The sequence below is a fragment of the Nerophis lumbriciformis genome, linkage group LG02 (assembly GCF_033978685.3).
Source record: "Nerophis lumbriciformis linkage group LG02, RoL_Nlum_v2.1, whole genome shotgun sequence".
Classification (NCBI taxonomy): Eukaryota; Metazoa; Chordata; class Actinopteri; order Syngnathiformes; family Syngnathidae; genus Nerophis; species Nerophis lumbriciformis.
Genome location: NC_084549.2, coordinates 43,047,501 through 43,073,373, shown reverse-complemented (window position 1 = coordinate 43,073,373; position 25,873 = coordinate 43,047,501). Strand labels below are relative to the sequence as shown.

Below are 25,873 nucleotides of genomic sequence, written 5' to 3'. Positions count from 1 at the left end.
GTCCTCTGCATTTGACCCATCCCCTTGTTCCCCCCTGGGAGGTGAGGGGAGCAGTGGGCAGCAGCGGTGGCCGCGCCCTGGAAACATAATATTTCAACATCGATGGCTGTAATCGATGCCGCTACAGTGTTTATAGATTTAACTAAATCATTTGGCACAATTAATCACAATATTTTAACCAAAAACTTAGAACAGTATGGCATCGGAGGGTTGGTCTTAAACTGGATAAGAAGCTACCTAACTAACAGGAAGCCAAACATGAAGCTCGGCGAACACACAAACAGAAGCTATTACAAATAATAATATAATAAATTAATAAATTGTCTGACAGCTGAGATTGTTTGACAAAAACAGACTATACATAAACCTCAGCAAAACTAAAATAATGCTATTCGGCAACAGTAGAAGGGAAAGTCAAACACAAATACAAACAGATGCAGTAGACATTGAAAGAGTAAATGAAATCAGATTTTTGGGTGTAATAATAAATGATAAAATGAACTGGATGAAACGACTGGGTCGCATAGTGATGCGGGTGTGGTTCTCCCAAGGATGCAGACGGCTTCGGACACAGCTTGCAGGTAGAAAAATGATTTATTTAAAATATAAATCGTACGGGGAACGAACAAAAGACGTGCAAATAGCAAAAGGCAAAAACAAAAGGACTAGCGTGGGAGCTAGCAGGCAAAATGGCATAGCGTGAAAAGCTAGCGGGAATCAAAGTTGTCGTTATCTGTTGTATGGGAACAAACTAGGAAGCCAGACCGAGTGAGGCCAGGGCAAAGACTAAATAGCCCTCTGATTCAACAGGTGCGCGTCCCGAACACTAACCAGAGGCAGGTGTGTATAATCTGCCGTCATGGCAACAGAAACAAACGAAACTCAAGGTGCTGAAAACACGTGACTCAAACATAAACAAACTATGATCCGGGCAGCGGATCGTAACAGTACCCCCCCCTTAAAGGACAGATTCCAGATGTCCCTTGACACGAAATAAAACTAGAACCCAAAAAACAAGAAACAGTTCAAGAGTCCAGGGAGGGCGGAGGGAGGATTTGGTGGTGGGTCGCCAGGCCACGTGTCCCCGAATCCACCGGGGAAGAGTCAGGTGGCGGCGGCGAGTGGAACGCCGCTGCCGCAGGCGAGGCGGGCGACCACGGAAAGGCCACATTCGTGGCTGCCGAGAAGGTGGGCGTGAGTGGCGCCAGAAGTTCAACAGCCGCAGAGTTCTAAGTCTATGTCTCGGGTGTCGCTGCTGTTTGCGCCACAGGCGTCCATACACACACCTCAGAGAGCGCCGCTTGTGCAGCCAGACCACTCGAGGTCGCTGAGACGACGATGAGGGCGAGGAAGGTGGCGGCGTCCTGGAAAAGCCCACCGGAGACGAGGAGAGAGAAGACGTCGCCATGGAAGCAGGAGGAGTCGTCGTCGCCGTGGAGGCAGGAGGAGACGTCGTCGCCGTGGAGGCAGGAGGAGACGTCGTCGCCGTGGAGGCAGGAGGAGTCGTCGTCGCCGTGGAGGCAGGAGGAGTCGTCGTCGCCGTGAAAGCAGGTGCAGGTTCTGGTAATAGCCGTGGAGCCGGCGCTGGTGTGGGTACCAGCCGTGGAGCCGACGCTGGTGTGGGTACCAGCCGTGGAGCCGGCGCTGGTGTGGGAACCAGCCGTGGAGCCGGCGCTGGTGTGGGAACCAGCCTTGGAGCCGGCGCTGGTGTGGGAACCAGCCTTGGAGCCGGCGCTGGTGTGGGAACCAGCCTTGGAGCCGGCGCTGGTGTGGGAACCAGCCTTGGAGCCGGCGCTGGTGTGGGAACCAGCCTTGGAGCCGGCGCTGGTGTGGGAACCAGCCTTGGAGCCGGCGCTGGTGTGGGAACCAGCCTTGGAACTTGGCATGGTGGAGCTTGGCGTGGTGGAGGTACCGGAGAGGAAGCTTGGTGTGTCAGCCGAGGTGCAGGAACAGGTGCTAGCCGAGGTGCAGCTGGAGGTGGCCTAGCTGGCGGTTGTGGCTTAGCAGGCCAAAGGACTGGTGGCGGTGGCCGTGCAGGAGGTTGCGGCTTAGCACGCTGAAAGACTGGTGGCGGTGGCCGTGCAGGAGGTTGCGGCTTAGCACGCCGAAAGACTGGTGGCGGTGGCCGTGCAGGAGGTTGCGGTTTATCACGCTGAAAGACTGGTGGCGGTGGCCGTGCAGGGGGTTGCGGCTTAGCACGCCGAAAGACTGGTGGCGGTGGCCGTGCAGGGGGTTGCGGCTTAGCACGCCGAAAAACTGGTGGCGGTGGCCGTGCAGGAGGTTGCGGCTTAGCACGCCGAAGTTGTGCCACCGCACTAGCACAGTTCCCAGTACTAGCCCCCCCCTCAAGACGCGGATACCAGACGCGCTCTTTGCGGTTTGGAACCGTCTTCAAGGGTGGGTGGGGGGAGGTATGGAGGGGGGTATACTCCTCTTTAAATTGTCCAAATTGACTATTATCACCCCTCACTTGAGATTGGGTGGGAGCACAGGGGGAAAAAATATGTGCAGTGGGCGAAGCAATAGTCACTGGGGGCGGAACCAAAGTCACTGGAGGTGGAGTCTGAAAATCAGAATGTGACTGACTAGACTTACACTTAACAAAAATGTCCTGATAATGTTTTATCTTGGAATAAAAGTTATTTGGCATTGGCTGACAGAAAGAAGCAGATGGAAAAAAAAAATCTTGCTCAATGACGTCATCGGGAGTGGGCGGAGTTACCTCTTCGGGGGGCGCCAATGAAATGACGTCATTGTTGATGCTGTCCATGTGACTGACAGCCCAATCGGAGAAATGTTTGGCAAAGTGGTCGATTGGGTTGCCAAACATCTGAGGAGGGGAAGTTTGAGCTGCATGTAGCTTGCTTCAGTCCGGGAGAGGAGTTTGCAGGAGTGGCGCGTCTTGACAGCGAGGGGAAGACCTTCTGGCCGGCTTCCGTATTCGCTGACGCGTCCCGTACTGCGGGGGTGTGGCGATGTCCTCGGGCCAAACGGAGTGGATTGGGACCAGCTTTCCGTTGGGACCCCATATCAGGTCCTGGCGCTCCGAGGGGGAATAGCGAAGAGTTTCCGCTTCCATTGCTCGCAACACCTCCCACGTACCTTCGTCAAACTCCTCAATGGCGGCCGCGGGAGAATTGTTATTTGCTGGCTTCCTACTGAAACGACTGGGTCGCATAGTGATGCGGGTGTGGTTCTCCCAAGTATGCAGACGGCTTCGGACACAGCTTGCAGGTAGAAAAATGATTTATTTAAAATATAAATCGTACGGGGAACGAACAAAAGACGTGCAAATAGCAAAAGGCAAAAACAAAAGGACTAGCGTGGGAGCTAGCAGGCAAAATGGCATAGCGTGAAAAGCTAGCGGGAATCAAAGTTGTCGTTATCTGTTGTATGGGAACAAACTAGGAAGCCAGACCGAGTGAGGCCAGGGCAAAGACTAAATAGCCCTCTGATTAGTGCCCGGGCAACAGGTGCGCGTCCCGAACACTAACCAGAGGCAGGTATGTATAATCTGCCGTCATGGCAACAGAAACAAACGAAACTCAAGGTGCTGAAAACACGTGACTCAAACATAAACAAACTATGATCCGGGCAGCGGATCTAACACTGGAAATATCATATAAAAATACAGACAACATAAGATAGCCAAAAATACCACATTAATGAATAAGCTAAATATATATTGGACCAAAAATCACTTCATATTCTTTACTGCTCGCTAGTGTTACCATATCTGAGTTATTGTGTTAAAATTAGGGGAAATAACTACAAATGTAGGCTTCAGTCACTACCGGTAATTGTGTTACAAAAAAGATCAGTTAGAATAATACATAATGTTGGATATAAAGAACATTCAAACCCTGTTTATTGAATTGAAAATATTGAAATTCCAATTGAATTTGCAAACAGCTAAAATTATGCACAAAGCAAATTATAACCTGCTACCCAAGAATATACAACAATCATTCTTAACAAAGGAAGATAAATATAACCTCAGAGAAAAAAGTGACTCAAAACATTTGTATGCACGTAAAACATACACCAATCTGTATGTGGAATTAAATTATGGAATGGATTAAGTAAAGAAATCAACAATGTACTAACATAATCCAGTTTAAGAAACTGTTCAAACTCAAATAGTTTACAAAGTATAAAGAAGAAGAACCATGATAAACATTCTAAACTTACTGATAATCCTTTTCGTCCCACTATATGAAATACAACTCATTTCCCTTATTTCATCATTATTATTTATCTATTTATTTTTAATGTTATTATTTATGGACTACATTGTGAATAAATTAAGAACAGGAATTTAACAAAAGTGTTAGCAATTGTTATGTATTGAAAAAGGGCTACATTAAAAATGGGATTTAATGAGCTCTGCTTCTTCTTACTCATTTTCGAACATGTCGAAAAGAGAAACTGGAAATGATGATGTATCATCTTGTAATTGTATACATGTTCGAAATAAACTCAAACTATAAGAAACAATGTAAACATGAATAATGGCTTCCATGGGTTAGTACAATTTGAACACAATATAAAGTGCTATACAGTACTGTATATAAAACAAATATAATGGGGTAACGGATCAACTTTCTTTTTAATTAAAACAATTCAAAACAACAACAAGCTCTGCACTGCCAACACGCACACACACAGATGTGCCCTCGCAAACAAAATCACAAAAACGCTTAAATTTAACATTCATATTGGTACAAAAATAAACATTTTAAAAAGTAAAATCCAAGCTGAGAAGAAGCAGCAGACAGAGGTAGCAGAATTGGGGAAGGTTAGACGGGGGAGACGTGTTTGCGTGTTTTTGCTGTGGGAGCGCGAGGGGCCACGCTGGAAAAAGAGAAGAGATACTGTCTTTTCCTCTAAGTCTGCTCTGGTAAAAGACAATTTAACTTGATGTGGTTACTGTGCTGTGGTCATGCTTGTAAGCGCCATTAATGCACTTCTCGCAAATAGACTTCTCCTTCTTTCTACGCTGGTCTGTTGAGTTTTTGGGACTCTTATTGAGTTAGCAAAATGGATACAATTTGTCAAAAGGCAAAACACCACAGAAAAATGCACACGTGCTGTAATGTTGGGACGTGACTTTTCCTGAGAAGCAAGTCAAGTGGAGAACTACGCCTATCCAACAATGTTGCGTCCTGCTTTTTTGCCTGCAGGCGTCTGAATGAAGCGTTCGTACACAAGACACATGGCTCGCACGCACAGGCATATCTGGCTTGATCGAAAAGTTCGTAAATCGAAAAGTCCGCAAATAGAGGGTTTCATAAATCAAGGTTCCACTGTAAATGTAACTAAGTAAATGTAGCGCGTTACTACCATTGGGAATAGCAGCATGTTACATGCCGCATACTTTTAATGCATACTTCAAGTGATTGACAATGGCAGTCAGACTAAGGCCATGTCTACACTAAGTCGTTTAACCCCTTAAACCAGATCTGAGCATTCTGCGGCCCGCGGGCCACATCCGGCCCTTTGTACAGCCCTGAGGCCAATCATAAATTACAAAATAAATTTTAAAAAGTATCTATGTCGAGTGTGCAATACAACGGTGCTGCGTTTGTTTTGAAAAGCGTTATTTGTATTACTTCCGTGTGGATGTATGCTCGTGCGCGATTGTGAGTGAATGTGAACAGCGGCAATCACAAATTACAAAATAAATTTAAAAAAACATCTATGTCGTGCGTGCAATACAACTGTGATGCTTTTATTTTGAAAAGTGTTATTTATGGACGTATGTCCGTGTGTAACCTGTGAGTGAAAGTGCACAGCGACAAGTGATGAGACGCTAAAAAGAGAAAAGCTGATGACGAATGGCGTGTTTTCAACAAGACATGGACTGCCAAGTATTTCTTTACAGAAATTAAAGGTAAAGCCGTGTGCTTAATTTGTGGTACACAGGTTGCTGTGTTTAAAGAATATAGTGTAACGACCTGCTGAAGTTGATGTTGTGTTCTTTAGTTGCGGAAATGAGGAGTGAGGATAGACGTGCGTGTGGAAGGAACGAGATAAGTTGAGCTGTGTTAGTATAGGTTGCTCAATAAAAGTTTAAAAAGAGCGTCAGACTTGGTGTGCACTTCTTCTGGGCGCTATAATTGGTGTCAGAAGTAAAACTTTGCGCATACTGCCGCTGCTTGTGTGAATCCCGAACGTGAGCTCATCGCAAAGAGAGAGAGAGAGAGAGAGAGAGAGAAAGAGGGAGAGAGAAAGGGAGGAAGGAAGGAGAGAGGCAGCGTCTACAGGTGCAGCGCATGCTGCCTGGCATGGGGGAATTCCGCCCTCAATGAAGACTCCCAGGTTTGATGGCAAGGCAAACTGGGAGGCATTTCATCCCACTTCTGACACCAATTGTAGCGTCCAGAAGAAGTGCACACCAAGTCTGACGCTCTCTTTAAACTTTTATTGAGCAACCTATACTAACACAGCTCAAGTTATCTCGTTCTTTCCACACGCACGTCTATCCTCACTCCTCATTTCCGCAACAGCAACGCTTCCTCCTTCTTCGCCAATCACCTTACAGGCGTGCTACGTTCACAACAAAGAGGATGCAGGATAAAGTGACAGAAATCGAAATTTTTGCATTGTATAATACATCAGGAAGTGTTGTGTAAGAAAGTGTTAAAAATAAAACCATCAAAAGCCATCTGCTTTTGTATAAAGTTAAGTTAGGTTAAATGAAAATATTATTATTATTATTTATCTTACGGTACATCAAAAATAATTTGAGCAAAATGTAATTAAAATATTGTCGGTGTGGCCCTCCAGCAGTGCTCGAGTTGCTCATGCGGCCCCCGGTAATAATTAATTGCCCACCCCTGCCTTAAACGAATAGCTATTTAGTCTAAGCCCCATTTCAGCCACACTAAACCAGCGTTTAAGGTTCCCCTCCTCGGACAAATTTTTACACGGCTAAGTACGCTGTGTATTTCTTGAATCTTCGGCTCTTAGCTTTGTATGGACTCATTGATCGTTTACAAAGTGAGTTCGGAGAGGAAGTGACATCAGAAAGAACGCGTCACAGCCAGCTTCATAATAAAGCGGTTTCGTAACTCGGAGCTAACCACTGGAAAGATGGAGGCGAGTCATCCAGACATGCCCGTGTTTCTCCTTCTTCTACATGTACAGACGCTTGTGGAAATCACACATGAATAACTTAAGAGAAAGCCATTGCAGCTATTTCGGATACAACACTTCTCAGACTGTAAGAGAACTTTCGAATGTCCAGGTCAGCTGTGATTCTACTTAGAGAAAAACTTTGTCCATTTGTCGAAGGACAGACAGCAAGAATGTGGGCTCCCGTGGATGTGATAAAACATTTTTTTTTTTAGATGTTTACTATCTAGGTCAGGGGTCGGCAACCCAAAATGTTGAAGGAGCCATATTGGACCAAAAATACAAAAACAAATCTGTCTGGAGCCGCAAAAAATTAAAAGCCATATTACATACAGATAGTGTGTCATGAGATATAAATTGAATTAAGAGGACTTAAAGGAAACTAAATGACCTCAAATATAGCTACAAATGAGACATAATGATGCAATATGTACATATAGCTAGCCTAAATAGCATGTTAGCATCGATTAGCTTGCAGTCATGCAGTGACCAAATATGTCTGATTAGCATTCCACACAAGTCAATAACATCAACAAAACTCACCTTTCATGCACAACGTTAAAAGTTTGGTGGACAAAATGAGACAGAAAGTTATACATAGACAAACTACGGTGAGTTCAAGGACCGCCAAAATGAGTAGGACAAAACGGCGCTCGCCAAATACTCGAATCAGTGAAGCAGGTTTAATATAAACAGTGTGCTTTGTAACAATTAGGGAGGCTTGTGTCATGTTTGTCCTCCTACAGAAACCATATTAAAACAAAAAATAGATTTTTTTCCCCTCATCTTTTTCCATTTTTCATACATTTTTTAAAAAGCTCCAGAGAGCCACTACTGCGGTGCTAAAGAGCCGCATGCGGAAAACGGCGAATGCATTTGGACTGGCAAAGCAGACTGTATCAGTTAGATCCCTAGATTGATAAATGTAAAATGTTCTTTATCACATTGTTTAAGTGTCTAATAAAGATTTTATTAATTTATGATGGCTCAGGTGTGATTCACTACAATAGGGCCCCACCGCACACTGGATTCCAGTTAATTGAAATACCAACAACACTGGATACTGTTCAGATAAGTTAAATTTAAGAACTTGCACACAAAGCAACACTGGAGGTGACTATGACGTGTGCATTTTCCGCGCATGGGTACTAGGTCGCATTGCGCCGGCGGACGTAGGGGGGCGGGGGTCTTAAACGGTGGCATTGTTGTGTGTGGACACGGATAAGGTTAGGTGTGATTTACCCTGGATAACCTTATCCGGCTTAGTGTAAACGGGGCCTAAATATTGTCCTATCTCATAAAATCAATGAATTCATTGACTTAGACTTAACTTCCTTTATTGACATTCAAATTTGAACTTTACAGTACAGATAAGAACTACAGTTTGTTGCATTAATTTGTTGTAGTGCAGGATAAAAGAGCAATAAGGTGCAGATATAAATAGATTTACTGTACAGATAAATATATTGCACTTTTGCATATGCATCCACGTTTATGGATGTATGTTATATTGTCTTTATATTCCAGCGAGTTAATCCGTTTTTGGGGGGAATTGAGGGGATTATTATGATGCATTGGTAAGAATTTGATTAAATGCGAGGAATTGATTTGTAAATAATGAATTTTGAAGCAATTAAGGCGGAATAAAGTTGTAGTTATTTTGCTGAATGTATCAAAAGAGACGTACTGTATTTTTTAATCTAGTCAGAAATCATGTATTAAAGAAACATAATTAATTATTGAATATTATTTATCCCCTGAAGTTGCTCAAACAAACGTCGTCAAATGTAGGCTTGTTTTTTGTTTTTTTTATAGTTCTTGACTTCTCTCAATGTTTTGAAATATTTCTGATCAGTTGATTAAAGAGAGACACCAAATAAAATATTATGTTCTCAGACACGGACCTTGTCAGAGAAGTCTGCTTGAGAGGAAGTTACGCCGTCCGCGGCAGGAAGCAGATAAGTTTCTGAGCAGAAGTGAGTTGGTGAGAGTGAGCTGACCAGCACACAATCAGTGGCAAAACTGCTTCGATCAGCAATTTTTTTTTAGATGTTTACTATCTAGGTTGTTTAATCAAGCACACGTTCAAGTCATTGTACAGTTAGTATCCTGCTCATTTTAGGGGCTTGTAAATTGATTTTAGATCACATTGGGGCCTTAGAGTAAGTTTATTTCAATGAAGTACTCCTTTAATATCAAGTTGTATACAGGGTAAATCTGCATTCTTCTCCCCTTGAACAAAACGCTCACATTTTGAACACTTATAATTCTTGTATACTGCACCACAGCATGCAATATTAGAAAACAGCTTTATCTTATGGCTCATGAGACGAGTCTGACATGTTTCAGACCCGTCTCAGAATTGTCAAATCTAGTTTTAAAGCCCTGTAAAACGCAGCCAACCCTGCTTTTAACCTCATGTTTCTGAGCTGGGGAACCCCCCTCGGCCCACCCGTCCCTCCCTCCTCTAATGAATCCTGCATTCCCAGCTCTCACGTGGCATCTTCCATGTGCTCAATTGAGCAACTGTGACCAAAAATGGGGAAGTAGCTTAACGCCTGTTTGTAGCAGAGAGAAGGACTGTCTGTCTGCACGGAGGAACTAGCATTTCATTAGGTAGACTTGAAGTGACGAGAACTGGGTCAGGTTCTTCGGAAATGTTGGAAACCACAGCAGCAGCAAACAGCGACAGGCTTTGATAATATGATAGTAACATGAAAGAGGAAGAAAACAATGTCGATCTCAAAGGGTTTTTTTCTTTGATAAATTGTCTGATTTTAAAGCTTAGTAACTTTTTGTCTTCTTTTCATTATTATTCTCCATTGCTGCATTGATGGTGGAGAACTTAGCCAAAAAACTCAATATTCAATGTGTTGCATAATAGGCTATTCTTGAGGTCCAAATTATTTACCAAGCATCCAATCAAAGGGTTCTGATTACCAGCCATACTGTATATTACTCATGTATGCGTGGTATGGCGAAAAATAACAAACTAATAATGATAACAAAAAACTATACTTAAATATGTAGTGATGTCCTATATTAGCGGCATAATTCGGCATAAAAATTTGGTATTTGATCAAGGGATTACGTTAAAGTTAAAGTACTAATGACTGTCACGCACACTAGATGTGGTGATAGTTGTCCTCTGCATTTGACCCATCCCCTGGGAGGTGAGGGGAGCAGTGAGCAGCAGCGGTGGCCGCGCCCGGGGATCATTTTTGGTGATTTAACCCCCAATTCCAACCCTTGATGCTGAGTGCCAAGCAGGGAGGTAATAGGTCCCATTTTTATAGTCTTTGGTATGACTCGGCCGGGGTTTGAACGCACAACCTACCGATCTCAGGGCGGACACTCTAACCACTAGGCCACTGAGCAGTTGTGTATTGATGTGACGATACAGTGGCCACCGATCAGTATGGGCTGATTTTTGTTAAAAGTAAATGGTAAATGGTAAATGGGTTATACTTGTATAGCGCTTTTTTACCTTCAAGGTACTCATAGCTATATATGTATATATATATATATATATATATATATATATATATATATATATATATATATATATATATATATATATATATATATATATATATATATATATATATGTAGCTGTATGCAGAAATAGTGCCTCTGAAGTGGCAGTTGGTTGCATTAGCTCTGTGCTGTTTTAATGTATTTTATGTCCTTTGTGTTCTTGATGTTTCCTTCTTGTTTTCTTTTTTTTACCTTATTTTTGTGCGGGAGCTGCCATGCAAGGCGCTAACCACGACCCATCAGGAGCAAGGGTGAAGTGTCTTGCTCAAGGACACAACGGACGTGACTAGGGTGGTAGAAAAATGGGGATCGAACCAGGAACGCCACGCCGTCCCCAAAGTATGTACTCGACATTACCGATTAATGGGGTTTAATGCGATCCTCTCTGGCTGACACACTATATATTTGTTTTCATTATGTGTCTCCATACACAGTGTGGAGCCACTCCCAAATCACTACAATTACAGCGAAATTAAGTACACTTCTTGGTATCTAAAGCATCACGAACAAGTACCATTATCACTGGAGGACGAGGCTAAACATGTTACACACCGAGAGCAAGTTAGGAGCAGGCATGCTAACAGCTAAGCTAACTGCAAAGCTAGCTTTGAACAACAACACAAAATAAGTGCTTAGTAAAGTTTAAGAAGTGTAGATGGAACCATGTTACAGCAGAAAGTGAACAGTTTTTACCAGGACATGGACGATTAGTAGGAGTTAGAGATAGGATAATACAACAACTGTTGGTGTGTCAGTACACGACATGTAAGAGGAGGGCGGATCAATCCATAAATTGGTGGTGTCAACACCAAGGGAAGCATCATTATATGGTTGATACTAGAGTGTTTAGGACGATATACATATATATATATATATACATATATACATATATATATATATATATATATATATATATATATATATATATATATATATATTTACAAAATATTTTCATTGCCGTTTTTGTTATTGTTTCCAAAGTCAGGAAATAATTCCCTGGTCACAGCAGGACTTTGAAGGCAAAAACCAAATGGTTTAAATGAAAAGTAGACAGTGTTTTTTGCATTTGTGTAGCTATTGTGTAATATTGACCAATGACCTTACAATTCTATGTTAATTTTTTTTTTTAAAAACTAGTTTGAAAATTGTAGGATAGGCTCCAGCCCCCCCACGACCCCGAGAGGGACAAGCGGTAGAAAATGGATGGATGGATGATGTTCATATTGTTAAACTGTGAATAGCATTCACCATAAATAAATAGAAACATGTATAGTTAATACATGTGATCGGTATTTGTATCGGCCGATCTCACTCATGGATGATCGGTATCGGAATTGGCAGCATAACAGCTCCAATTGGGGGAGGGAGAGGGTTAATTATTCGGATGTCTCTGATGGGCACATCAATCAGTCTGAATATTAAAAGTTGGCATTTTTTATGTGAACTGATGCCCAGAACCATCTCATTTTTTTTTATTTTTTTTTTGTCCTGTTCAGCTTCTCAGGCAACTCATATAGTTGATGTAGATGCCCATATCGGCTGTACAAATTTACTTTACAAAAGAGAAGTGTGGTATACTTCTCTTGTTGCCTTATTTGTATTTGACTTTATTAAATGGATTTATATTATCATTTGGTGCAGGAGGGGATAGAAAGACAAAAAAAGGAAGACAGAGGGGGAAATTGTGGGGACAAGAGGGGGATAAGACAGAGAGACAACAACAACAACAGCAAACACAACAATTACAACAACAACAACAACAACAATAATAGAACAACATCAGCAAATAGGATATGTACAAATATGATGGTAAAAGTGATAGAGAAGCAGTTAGTGAAATAAATAATAATACAGAAATGACAATGAACATTATTACACTACAAATGGAGCAATACAAATACCAATAGCAATAGTACTATTGATAATGAATAATAACACTAATTACCTCTATTATCAACAATACAATTAAGTTAAAGTTTAAGTGCCAATGATTGTCAAACACACTCTAGGTGAGGCGAAATTATTCTCTGCATTTGACCCATCACCCTTGATCACCCCCTTGGAGGTGAGGGGAGCAGTGGCCAGCAGCGGCGCCGCGCCCGGGAATCATTTTTGGTGATTTAACCCTCAATTCCAACCCTTGATGCTGAGTGCCAAGCAGGCTGTTGAAATGCAACAATACATATATGTAATGATAACTTGAAATACAAAAGAAAGTAGATAAATGGAGGGGAAGAAAGAGAAGCAGACTATATTAACCTTGTAGATTGTTATAGTGACAATAGGTTAAGCAGCACCCAGCACCACCATCTCTGTAAGTTGCCAAAGCATCCCCAGCCTGTAGAAATGTGTATACGGCAGCTATAGAGTTGCCGTGAGGCTGCGCACATTTCCACGTCAACGTCAGTCTTGATAAATTTCACCTTTGATGTGAAAAAGGTTGCACACTGAGTTTTTGTGCATACACAAACTTGTTACATGAGGGTCAAAATTACTCATCAAGTGTAATTTCATGTCTAGAGGGCTCTACTCATGTTAGAAATGGTATTCAGAAGGTATTAAACAGTCTTTTATGCTTTAACTTGAAAATATTCAATTTATAGACAAGAATCCTACTTAGTAAAAAAGGAATTTACCACGGTCAGGCCCAGAACCAATTAGACGAAATAAATGAGAAATTGCTGTATTTATTTTTATGTAGTAGTACCTCACATACCTTACGATTTTTTTGAGATATGAGCCGCCTCGTGGCTTTTGTTTTGCTTAAAGTTGAGAAACATTTTTATTACAAGCTCGCTTCAAATATAGCCCCACAACTAGAGATGTCCGATATTATCGGCCGATAAATGCTTTAAAATGTAATATCGGAAACTATCAGTATCGGTTTCAACCTCCCGATTTTCCCGTGAGACTCCCGAATTTCAGTGCCCCTCCCGAAAATCTCCCGGGGCAACCATTCTCCCGATTTCCACCCGGACAACATTATTGGGGGCGTGCCTTAAAGGCACTGCCTTTAGCGTCCTCTACAACCTGTAGTCACGTCCGCTTTTCCTCCATACAAACAGCGTGCCGGCCCAGTCACATAATATATGCGGCTAATACACACACATAAGTGAATGCAATGCATTCTTGGTCAACAGCCATAAATGTCACACTGAGGGTGGCCGTATAAACAACTTTAACATTGTTACAAATATGCGCCACACTGTGAACCCACACCAAACAAGAATGACAAACACATTTCGGGAGAACATCCGCACTGTAACACAACATAAACACGACAGAACAAATACCCAGAACCCCTTGCAGCACTAACTCTTCCGGGACGCTACAATATACACCCCCCACTACCACTAAACCCCGCCCCCCCACCTCAAATTAGGCATAATAATGTGTTAATTCCACGACTGTATATATCGGTATCGATTGATATCGGAATTGGTAATTAAGAGTTGGACAATATCGGAATATCGGATATCGGCAAAAAAGCCATTATCGGACATCTCTACCCACAACTAATTAGCATAGCGAACGTGAACACCCTAAGATCCATCAAACATCAAACATCACTCGATAGCATTAGCTAACAGCTAGCAAGACATAACTTTATACTGGACATAACATAACTTTCCTACCATGGGAACAAAGAAAGTGAGTGTGAAGATTTTGACGTAACAAGCGAAAGCTAACAATTACAGTATTCTAATGATGAGGATTAAAGGGGCTGTTTACAACCTTTACACGGATGCCTTAAGAGTACCAACTTTCTAATGTCTTTTAAGTATTAAATCCGCCCTCTTGACTTTCAGCACATAATGACGTCTAACACGTGTAAGCATATTAGCTTTGTGTGATGTTAGCTATAGCTAGTGACTTGGATAGTTAATGTTAGCCGGCATCAAAAGTTGATTCTATCCCAACAACAACATGACTGCAAATTGTTAGCTGATCCTTTTGGAATTATTTTGTGTATGTGCTCCCTGTGTGTACGAGACAGTGGTGAACGACAAGCCTGAGCGCCACACTATTTCCTCGAACCGACAAGGTTTTTTTCCGTATAATTAGTGATTGATGTAAAGGAATACATGTTCTGTTAAACCACCAATGGTAACATGAGCTAGCCGGTGGTTACTCTTATGGTTTCAATTTATTTCGAACATTGCATACAAATACAATATGGTACATTGAATATTTTTCATTGTCTCAATACAACATGGCCAAAAAGGAGTAGGAAGATGCAGAGAGAAGGTGGTGGTGGTGTTCTTGTCAATATTTTTTGGTTTGAATAATGTAACTTTGAGCAAGTTGCAAACAGTCCCTTAACTGCAAAGTTATGGGCGCTACTTTCCAGAGCATCTACATTAATGTTAATGTTAAATTGAATATTTTGTCATGTGATTGGCTGTCAGTTCATAAACATTTTTGCATCATGTAATACAGTGTCACATATTTGTTGACGCCCCTCGGACTGGTTGATTGACGTTGACATAAGCGGTTTATTGACATAACCGAAAAGCTTTCACGATTAAAAAAGGTCATAAAGGATCGATAATGTTGCTGTAAATCATAACAACAGTGACAATAAGGTTTTCGTACATGCACACATTGTTCTTTTTGACAATCTAAAAAGATACATTTCCATCTAGCCACCTTATTCCGCTTAAAAAAATACATTAGTGCATTTATATTTGTTGCTGTTGTAGAATCCGAGTCAATGCTTCCATGCTTTTATTTTATACGCCTAACTTGCACTGAACAGGGACGGTGTGGCTCGATTGGTTCAGTTTCAGTTTATTTCGAACATGCATACGATACAATGTAGTGCATCACACGATTCCAGTTGTTTCATTACAGCACGTTCGAAAAGGAGTAGGAAGAAGCAGAGCTTATTTAATCCTACCCCTTTTCATACCATAGCAATTTTATCCCATTTCCTTGTTCTCTGTAAAAGAACAGTGAACAAATAAATAATAAATAAATAATATACCATAGTAAGCATGCAATTATTAAATACATAAATAATCTTTGTCTCAATAAAAAAAAGGAAAAAAAGGGTTCAAGATGCTCATCATAATTCTTGTTTTGTGTACTTTGTGAACACTTGTAGTTTGAACCGTCTCTTAAACTGAATCATATTGGTGCTTTGCTTGATTTCTTTGATTAATCCGTTCCATAATTTAATTCCACATACTGATATCCTAAAAGTTTTAAGTGTTGTACGAGCATACAAATGTTTTAAATTAGATTTTCCTCTAAGATTATGTTTCTCCTCTTTTGTTGAGAAGAATTGTTGTCCATTCTTGGGTAGCAGGTTATAGTTTGCTTTGGACATGATTTTAGCTGTTTGCAAATGCACCAAATCATTGAATTTCAATATTTGTGATTCAATAAATAAAGGGTTTGCATGTTCTCTATATCCAACATTATGTTTTATTCTAATTGATCTTTTTTGTAACACAGTAAGTGAATAAAGCGTACATTTGTAGTTGTTTCCCCATATTTCTACACAATAACTCAGATATGGTAACAATAGCGAGCACTAGAGAATATGAAGTGATTTTTGGTCTAGAACATGTTTTGCTTTATTCATTATTGACGTGTTTCTTGCTACTTTATGTTGTATATTTTTTACATGAGATTTCCAATTCATTTTATCATCTATTATTACACCCAAAAATGTGTTTTCTTTTACCCTTTCAATATCTACTCCGTCTATTTGTATTTGTGTTTGACTTTCCCTTCTACTGTTACCAAATAGCATTATTTGAGTTTTACTGAGATTTGAAGATAGTCTTTTTTTGTCAAACCATCTTTTTAATTTGTTAATTTCTTCTGTTATGAACAAATTGGTAGAGCGGTAGAGTGGGTAGAGTGGATGTGTCAACAACTTGAGGGTTCCAGGTTCGATCCCCGCGTCCGCCATCCTAGTCACTGCCGCTATGTTCTTGGGCAAGACACTTTACCCACCTGCTCCCAGTGACACTCACGCTGGCTTATATGTAATGTAAAAGATGGAGCTAATCGGTTCCCTATGTAAAGTGCTTTGAGTCTCTCTATATGAATATACTTCACTTCACTTCAACAGAAAGTCACTGTGTGCACATTTCAATGCTGCGTAACTCGACAGTAGTTTCATGCAATGAGGAAATACTATCACACATCAACACAAACAGACCAATTTGGATCCTATATTTTTTGATCGAACAAAGCGACCATGTATCTTGACGCCGACTTAAGCAAGCAAGTTTTAGTAATACGATGAACTCGGTGGACGAGGACTTTAAGACTTGGTCCAATAGACAGGTTGTCGACTTGAGACGTTAGATACAGCTTATCTGTTGTGTAACATGTTTAGCCTCATTCTAATACTTGATAATGATACTTGAGAAACTAGAAAATGCAGTTTATTTACCGTAATTGAGACTATTATTAGCTTAGGGGAGTGGCTTCACACTGTATAAGGAGACACATACTGTAATTAGCTGCCGCTTGTCAGCCGGGGTACTAAAAATAAATAAATGCCATCCAGGGTGCATCAGAGTTTGTCATTGATTGGCAATAGTGACCACATACCTTTTTTAATCGGTGGCCGATTGATCGGCACATCCCTAAGTTTTCGGGGCACTGACACGTTCGAAAAACATCAAATGTGTGGCATTCATTAAGAACAAAGGTCCCACAGTGATTCATTCAAATTTTGATAAGAGACATAATATAAAAATACTGATGACAAAATATCAGCCACATGTATAAATCCAGATAAGTAGGACTCACCATTGAAGGGGTTGACTCCTCTGCTAATCCTCTGTATAATGGCGTCTTTCACCTCCTTCTTCTTCACACACCGAATGCCCAGATTCTGGAAACTGCAGTCAAAAAATTATACACACATATATATATACACACACACACACACACACACACACATACATATATATACACATATATATATATATATATATATATACATTATGCAATAGCATGAGGCCACCGTTAGATTAAGTTTAAGGCAGTGTAATAATTTAATTATACAATAATTATACAAAATAGCGGCCAACTATAATTCAGTCAGTATCTGCTTGTCTATTTGCCAGCTAGCAGGCTACTTCCTGGTTTATGGAGGATGGGATAGGATAGAACATGGTAATATACTTTCTTCATCCCATTGTGGGGAAATTGTGTGGTTGCAGTGCAGATACAACAAGTTCACAAAAATAAGGTAAAAAAAAGAAAACAAGAAGGAAACATCAAGAACACAAAGGACATAGAATACATTAAAAGAGCACGGAGCTGATGCAACCAGCTGCCACTTCAGTGGCACCATTTCTGCATACAGCTGCAAAGTAAAATAGCAATTAATAATACATATTGCGCACATATGATTGCACCATGCATAAAACAAAAACAAAAAAAACATTATTTCCACATACACCGCGGTGGCTTTTACAGTGCTCCATGCCATCGTCTGCTGGGGTGGGAGGCAGCACAACCAAAAATAGGAAGAGACCCAACAAAGCAACCAAGAGTGCCAACTCCATCCTCAGCTGCCCACTAGTCCCCGGCCAATGTCCAGTCCAGGATGACAAACATTGTGTCATTATATGACTCTGAGAGCCTTCCATGGACACAGTTAGACTGACACCATAGCAAACATGCAGTACCTAACTAAACACGTTTGTGTACTGTAGCAGCCATGCCAAGCGACATGCCTACGTGGTGGCCAGCTTAGCACCAGCCATCTTTCCTATCTTTAGGCAATGGAATAAAATGCGTTGTATATTGAAAAAAATTCTAAAGTTGCTATCTGCACAATCAATTTTCATGTGGTTTACTTCATAGTCAACATTTCTTTTTTTGCAAAAAAAAAACCCTACCTATGAAACATTATTCCGAGTGTCCTCCCATGTTCAACCATATGGCTTATGTTGCAACTGGATGCACTTTGCCCCTACTAGCTTACGGTGGGCTCGCCGTAGACACGCAGTTCAAAGGAGCGTGACAGCCATCCATCAATCCATTTTCTACCGCTTGTCCCTCACGGAGTCGCGGAAGGTGCTGGAGCCTATCCCAGCTGAACACGGGCGGAAGGCGGGGTACACCCTGGACAAGTCGCCACCTCATCGCAGGGCCAACACAGATAGACAGACAACATTCACACTCACATTCACACACTAGGGCCAATTTAGTGTTGCCAATCAACCTATCCCCAGGTGCATGTCTTTGGAGGTGGGAGGAGCCTATTCCCAGGTGCATGTCTTTGGAAGTGGGAGGAAGCCGTATCGAGCGACATCCTTACCACAATATACAGAACCCCTTACATCATCTCCCTATAATGTTTTGTAGAAATCTGTTTTGAATTTATTTGTGTCACCAACTGTTAGAAGTGGGTGAATCCATACAAATATTAATATTGCAGTGTTTCCCTTACATCTATTTGGCGGGACACAACAAATAAATTGGGAGTGGCACAAATATATTTTGTTGCCACTCATTTACACATTATGACACACTTGGTTGGCCAGAGAGTAAGAAGACGGAGCAGGAGCAGCATGTGATCAACTTAGCGACTATTTTGCTATATTCAGCAAGTATCGCACTCCTACATTCTTCTTCAAAAAAGCTACTGGCAACAAATATAGTGGAGCCTTTTAGAAGCACTGCCATGAAATAATGTATTGCTCTTCTCAACGAGCAGCTGTGGTCTCCTCTCAAGTCAAAAAATTACAAAAAGAAGCAACAAAAAAAAATGTCATATGTAGTTCTATACATTTTTTTGATTTTCATGTTTTTAATTACCGGTAACTTTTTTCCAAATGCCATCTAGGCAATTATGCAAATTTGATTGTTACATCATTACCCGCTCCACACCTTATCCTGTATCGATATTACTGTTTTTCCTGGCTCTTCTATTAAAATATGTCTGTTTTTTGTTTAATTTGCTCATACTGTTACGTTGCTAATAATGGTACACAGTACCATTGGTACCTTGGTTTTGGTGATTAATCTGTTCCAAAGGGTCCGTTGAAAACCAAAAAAAACAAAAGAAATCATGTAAATCTAAATAACCTGTGCCAGACACACAACAGACATCAACACAAAACACATTGTATTGGGAATAATTCAGAATATACTGCCTTGTTTGTGTTTGGAAATATCATTTTAAAAAGTAATTATTTATAGTTACTTGTTACTTTGTCAGAAAAGTAATTAAATTACTAACTGAATTTCTATTTAATAAATGTAATTAATTACTATGGGAATTGATTATTGTGTTACTTAAAAAAAACTTCGAATATATGGCATATGCAATTGAGAGATTTTTCATGAGACAAGAGTTTGTATGCATGTATGTGACATATAACCATATTGAAAGTACCACATTACATCAAAAGTCTCTGCAACGGCATTGTAACGTACATACAAGTAATTAATTAAATTACTCGTTACTTGTTAAAGTAAAGGCGTTATTCGGAACACTGCTTGTATCCAAGAACGCATGTACAACTTTGTTTACATCAACTGACCAATCACAGAGCTTTATTCGGCAGGACACGTCACACTGTCGTCACTCCACAATTCCACAGCAGTATGCTACAATTACAATAGCAACTACCTTTTGGCTCATTGTGGTTCATTTAGCTATACTAAAAAAAAAAGAACAGACTGCCTCACACAGATCTGGGCAAAATAGGATCTATGGGCTGTATTAAGCTTTCCAAACCGGACGTATTCAAATACCTTTTTTAAACCTTTACGATCAAAACTTGAGCCGTCAATATGATGTGCAATGCATTTTTCAAAATAACATAAGACTTGAGCTATTGAGAGTATTCCAATGGTTGCAATCTACACTTTTAAGTAATATACAGGTTATTACGGTCATTTACATCACAGCTGCTCCAAGCAGACGAGGCAAGAAGCAGAGTAGCTGGGGTTTGTTTACAAGGCCAGATGGAGAAACTTTTAACAAAATGAAACGTTTTAAACCAACACAATTTATAAAAGAAATCTGAGCATAAGTTTTGATTCCGAGCTTACTTTTGTCTCATATATTAAAAATATTAGAAAAATAGGCTTTTATCATCCTAAGAACATAGCAGGAGTCCGCCCGTTTCTCTCTCAGGCCAACACGGCGGTGCTAATGCATGCTTTTATTTCCTGTCGTTTAGACTAGTGGTCCCTAACCTTTTTGTAGCTGCGGACCGGTCAACGCTTGAAAATGTTTGTTTTTTTGTCATAAAGAAATACAATCATGTGTGCTTACGGACTGTATCCCTGCAGACTGTATCGATCTATGTTGATATATAATGTAGGAACCAGAAATATTAATAACAGAAAGAAACAACCCTTTTGTGCGAATGAGTGTGAATGAGTGTAAATTGGGGAGGGAGTTTTTTTGGGTTGGTGCACTAAGTGTATCTTGTGTTTTTTATGTTGATTTAATGGAAAAAAAAAACAACAAAAAAAACATTTTAATTTTAATTTTTTTATTTTTTATTCTTGTCGTTGGGGACCACTGGTTTAGACTATTGTAATGCCTTGCTCTATAGCCTTTCCAAATAAGAATATCAGAAGTCTATAATTATTACAAAACTCAGCTGCAAGCGTGCTGACGAGGGCAAGAGGGCGGGAGCACATTACACAAGTTTTTGCATTGGCTCCCCGTCCACTTTTTGGCCAATTTTAAAGTTCTTTTATTAGTTTCAAATGTCTTAATGACCTGCTTTTACCGTATCAACCCTCGCAGATTCTGAGGTTCTCTGGCATTGGCTTTTTAGCTTTACCAAATACCAGAACAAAGACCCACGGTGAGACGGTATTTAGCCACTATGGCCCCCACCTGTGAGCCTCAGGACTGCAGAGACCGTTGAAATTAAAAAATAACTAAAAAAAGGTTAAAGACACACCTTTTTTTTACTGATTATGTTAAACTCTTAAATGTTTTTATTTTCATTGTGTTATTTTCGATTGTATTTATTGCTATTATTAATACTATTATTCTCTCAATTTATATTTTATTTTTAAATATATTTTATCATATGTTTCATACTATTTTTTAGATGGCGTTAATTTTAGTTATTCTCCAGTGTGGACGCCTCAAAGGTGCCTTTTTTCCTCAATCCTGCCATGCCATGTTTTGTTTTTTTATTGTCAATAGTGCTGTGTGTGTGTTTGAATAGCTGTGTTTTCTTCTCTTCTTTCTTTTTTTGCTTAAAGCACTTTGTGTTTGCCACTTGCCTGTGTATGAAAAGTGCAATAAAAATAAAGATTGATCTGATTTAGTAAGTCATTGTTTGATGTACGTTTGTATTAACCTGCAGTGCCTTTTTTCGTTTCACATGCACTGTTGTTTTTTTGTTATCTAATACTCTCTGTGAAGGACTTATTATTATACAAGCATGTATTAAAATACTTATTTTACTCACCGTGTATGACTCTGCATCCCGGGATCCAATTAAGTTGTGTCTCACAGCACCACACAGGTAAAGGAATTCCCTGGTTGTAATCTAACAACTCTAAAAATAGAACTATCCTATTCTTCACACTGGCTGAGTCACCAACATGTTGGATTTCGTCGTTTTGGCTCGTTTAGCGGAAGGACACGCTGGTAAACGGATCAAACCCGAGATCTATTTTTGTCGAAAACAGAATCATGCGGAAACTGCCGAGTATTAAAACCGAGTTACGACGGTATTTATAAACTCTGTGGTTTTATTGTTTAGAAAGTTAGGGAAGGAGTTCTTGAAACAGGAGGGGTAAAAAAAAGCAAAATTTAATTGACTTATTTTGCATTATTTACTTCATTTTGCTCAAAACACTTGCTCAGTACATAATAAAATGGACTAATTGAATTTTTTGGTTGATATTGTTAACTTGTCTTTTTTTGTTGTATTGCTATTATGTTGGTCAAAATATATGAGTTAACTCATGTGATTAATCACAAAAAATGATCGCATTAATGATGAGTATACGCAGATTAATCACATAATTAATTTTGATTGTACTGTACTTTATATACTCCTTTACCTCGATCGCGTTACCTGCAGGTTGTTATACAGTCAGTGATCAAGTCAATGCATATTCATCAGTGCAAATATGAGTGAGAAAACTCCGAATTTCACTCCAAAATAAACCTGATGGGACTTTATAACATACTATTACCAAAGTTTGAGCAAATATATGTGGTTAATTCAAGTAATACACTTAAATGTTCCTGTATGCCATTCTGACTAAATTGCATGTGTTCAAATAATGGTCTCTCTTTAAAGTACATTTAAATTACGCAAGCGAGTTATAACCCGTGATTAGTCATGATTCATCCAAAAAGTGTGATTAATCTGATTTAAAATGAAAATCATATGTTTTTTGAACAAATCAAATTAAACTTTACTTATAGAGCACTTTTCATAAATAATTACAGACTTAAAAACAATGCCCCGATGACCCTCCTCCCCCATCATCTATCCCATACACACACACAAACAAATCAATGCATGGCTGAGATCAGATGAGCCTGGTGAAGAAACACTATCACGGGAGCCGTATGCACCTGGAAATCATCAGACCACGGTCACCAGGAGGCTGACAAAAAGCGCCCCCACAGCCATGGCCAGTAAAATCCCTGATGCAGAGGGCTCCCACTGAGGAGTAGCAATCAAAATAATAAAACATTACAAATAGTAAGAACCATGAATAAGAATAAAGGATACAAACAAGTAAAACATATTATGAAGATTAAAAAAACTAATACATATATGCACACATATATAAATGTATACATACATATATTCAAACATATATACACACACACATATTTATACATATATACACACACACATACAGTATATACATACACATTTTTACACACATATATACACACATACTGTATATGCAGATATATATACAGTATATATACACAGTTATACACATATATATGCACATATATGTATATATACACATTTATACACACATATGTATATGTACACGTATATATTCACACATATATACACACATGTATGTATATACTGTATACACACAAATATATACACGCGTATATGTATATATACACATATATACACATGTATATATACATATATATACACATTCACACACAAATATGTATATATACACACAAACAGTATGTATATACACGAAAATGTGTATATATACACACATTTATACACGAATATTTGTATATATACACACATTTGTGTATATATACACACAAGTGTATATATACATATATCTACACACACATATGTATATATACACACATATATATATATATATATATATACACATACAGTATGTGTATATATACACATTTATACACACATATATATATATACACACACACACACATGTATATATACACACATATATGCACACACATATCGATACACATTTATATACATATATGTATACACACAAATATATAATAAATAAATAGAAGTAAATACAATCTAGCACAACTAATAAGAATAAAAAGTTAAGTACAAATGACTTCATTAGAATTAACCAATATTAAGTAAAAGCCAAATCAAAAAGGTGGGTCTTAAAACTAATTATTTTTTAAATTATAATCCTGATCGACAAATTAAAAGCAATATCATTAAATGACTTTAAATTCAACGTGAAGTAATAAATATTGGCAATACAGCATTCACTTGGTATTGGATCAACACCAAAAAGTGTCTTATCGCTCTCTTCCTATCACCTGTACAAGTTTGAGTGTGTATTTTTGTCAAACTGCCAACAGTGTACAAAGAGAAAGTACTAGCACAAGGTCTATTAGTGTATTGCAAATTAAACACGTCAACATTTTCTGACTCATTTACACACGCCAGAGAACACACAGCCTCGGTTTTCCCTTTCTACTGCACACAAATATCAGTGATGTCACTAGGGGAATTCCCACATAGCCAGCCTTTATTTTTGTTTGGGTGTGTGTGTGTCTGCGTGTGTTTCTAGATCAGAAATCAGTGAAAGGTTTGCAGATGCAGAAAGTTGATAAATCGGGTTAGTAGAAGGCACAAACTCACGCGATCACTTTGCGATCCGGCCCGAACTCGGCCTCGTAGAAGCCATCTTTGCAGTCCTTGCCCACCAGGTCATGCGGATGTGGCCTGTATGGCTCGTTCTTCGTCACCAAGTAAACATACACTTTCCCTTTGCCACAGTAGTTCAGAATCTAATGGGGTAGAATAAAACCAGTCATGAGAAACAGGAGTAAAAAAAAAAAAGCACAGAATCAACACAACGCGGCCATCACCTGCAGACTGGGGTAGGTTCTATTGTTGTCTGTACTGTTCTCCCCAGGGATGCTGCCGGCTGAACGACCCTCACACTTGTAACGAAAACGCATTCCTCTCGGCCGGGGCTGCTCGAAGATTCGAATCTCTGGCACGGCCACTGGGAAGGAGAGATGGGTAAATGATGTAGCAAATGAGCACAAATGAAATTTTATCACAACTTCAACAAAACGAACTAAATGACACTTGGGACCAACTTTGGACACCCATGACGCTGTGATTCCCAACCACTGTGCTGCGGCACTATCATCCAATTTCCGTAGGTTGGTAAAGCCACATCTAAAACGCTAACTCCACATGTGTATTTTGCATTTTCTCTTTGAAAAAAAAACAAAGAGGCTGATAGTCCGATAATCAAGAAGTCACTTAATCAAACAATAAATGAAAGTGATCTCGACAATTTTGCCAGCAAGGAGGAATTGCCATGTACAGTAAAATGTTCATTGGTTCTGGGCCTGACTGTGGTAAAATAATTTCCGCAAAGTAGAAAGGTTTAATTATAGATGGAATATTTTTATACTTAAAGGATAAAAAATTGTTTCAATCTTTTGAATGTTTTTCCCCTCAACATCATTAGAACCCTCTAAAATGAAATAACACCCTTTAGTCACATTTACACTCGTTTAATTCAATATAGCAAAGCTGCCTGGTGCTGGGCTAAACAGTGGCCACGACACTGAACTGCGCGCTCTGATTCGGTCTCTGATTCAGTCTCTGATTCGGTCTCATTTAGCGGCCAATACTAATGTACTATTGATAATCGTAGTTTATTTAGCTAATTTGATACTTGAAATTGCTTTAATTGGGTCAAATATACATAGAATATGCTTAATTTCTCTTTCTTTCTTTTTTTTTTTAATAACAAATGAAATATACGGTGAAACAGC

General features: G+C 39.6%; 1 protein-coding gene across 2 annotated transcripts in view; it reads right to left on the bottom strand.

Moving 5' to 3' along the window:
* The window catches only part of rel (v-rel avian reticuloendotheliosis viral oncogene homolog), a 50,608-nt gene that overhangs the window by 21,060 nt on the left and 3,675 nt on the right, over positions 1-25,873 (bottom strand). For both annotated transcript variants that reach the window (XM_061963133.2, XM_061963142.2), the window contains exons 3-5: positions 24,947-25,086; positions 24,717-24,865; positions 17,449-17,540 (exon numbers count right to left, since the gene is read on the bottom strand). In XM_061963133.2, the coding sequence (XP_061819117.1) occupies positions 17,449-17,540; positions 24,717-24,865; positions 24,947-25,086 (381 nt within the window). The remainder of the gene's footprint in view (positions 1-17,448; positions 17,541-24,716; positions 24,866-24,946; positions 25,087-25,873) is intronic.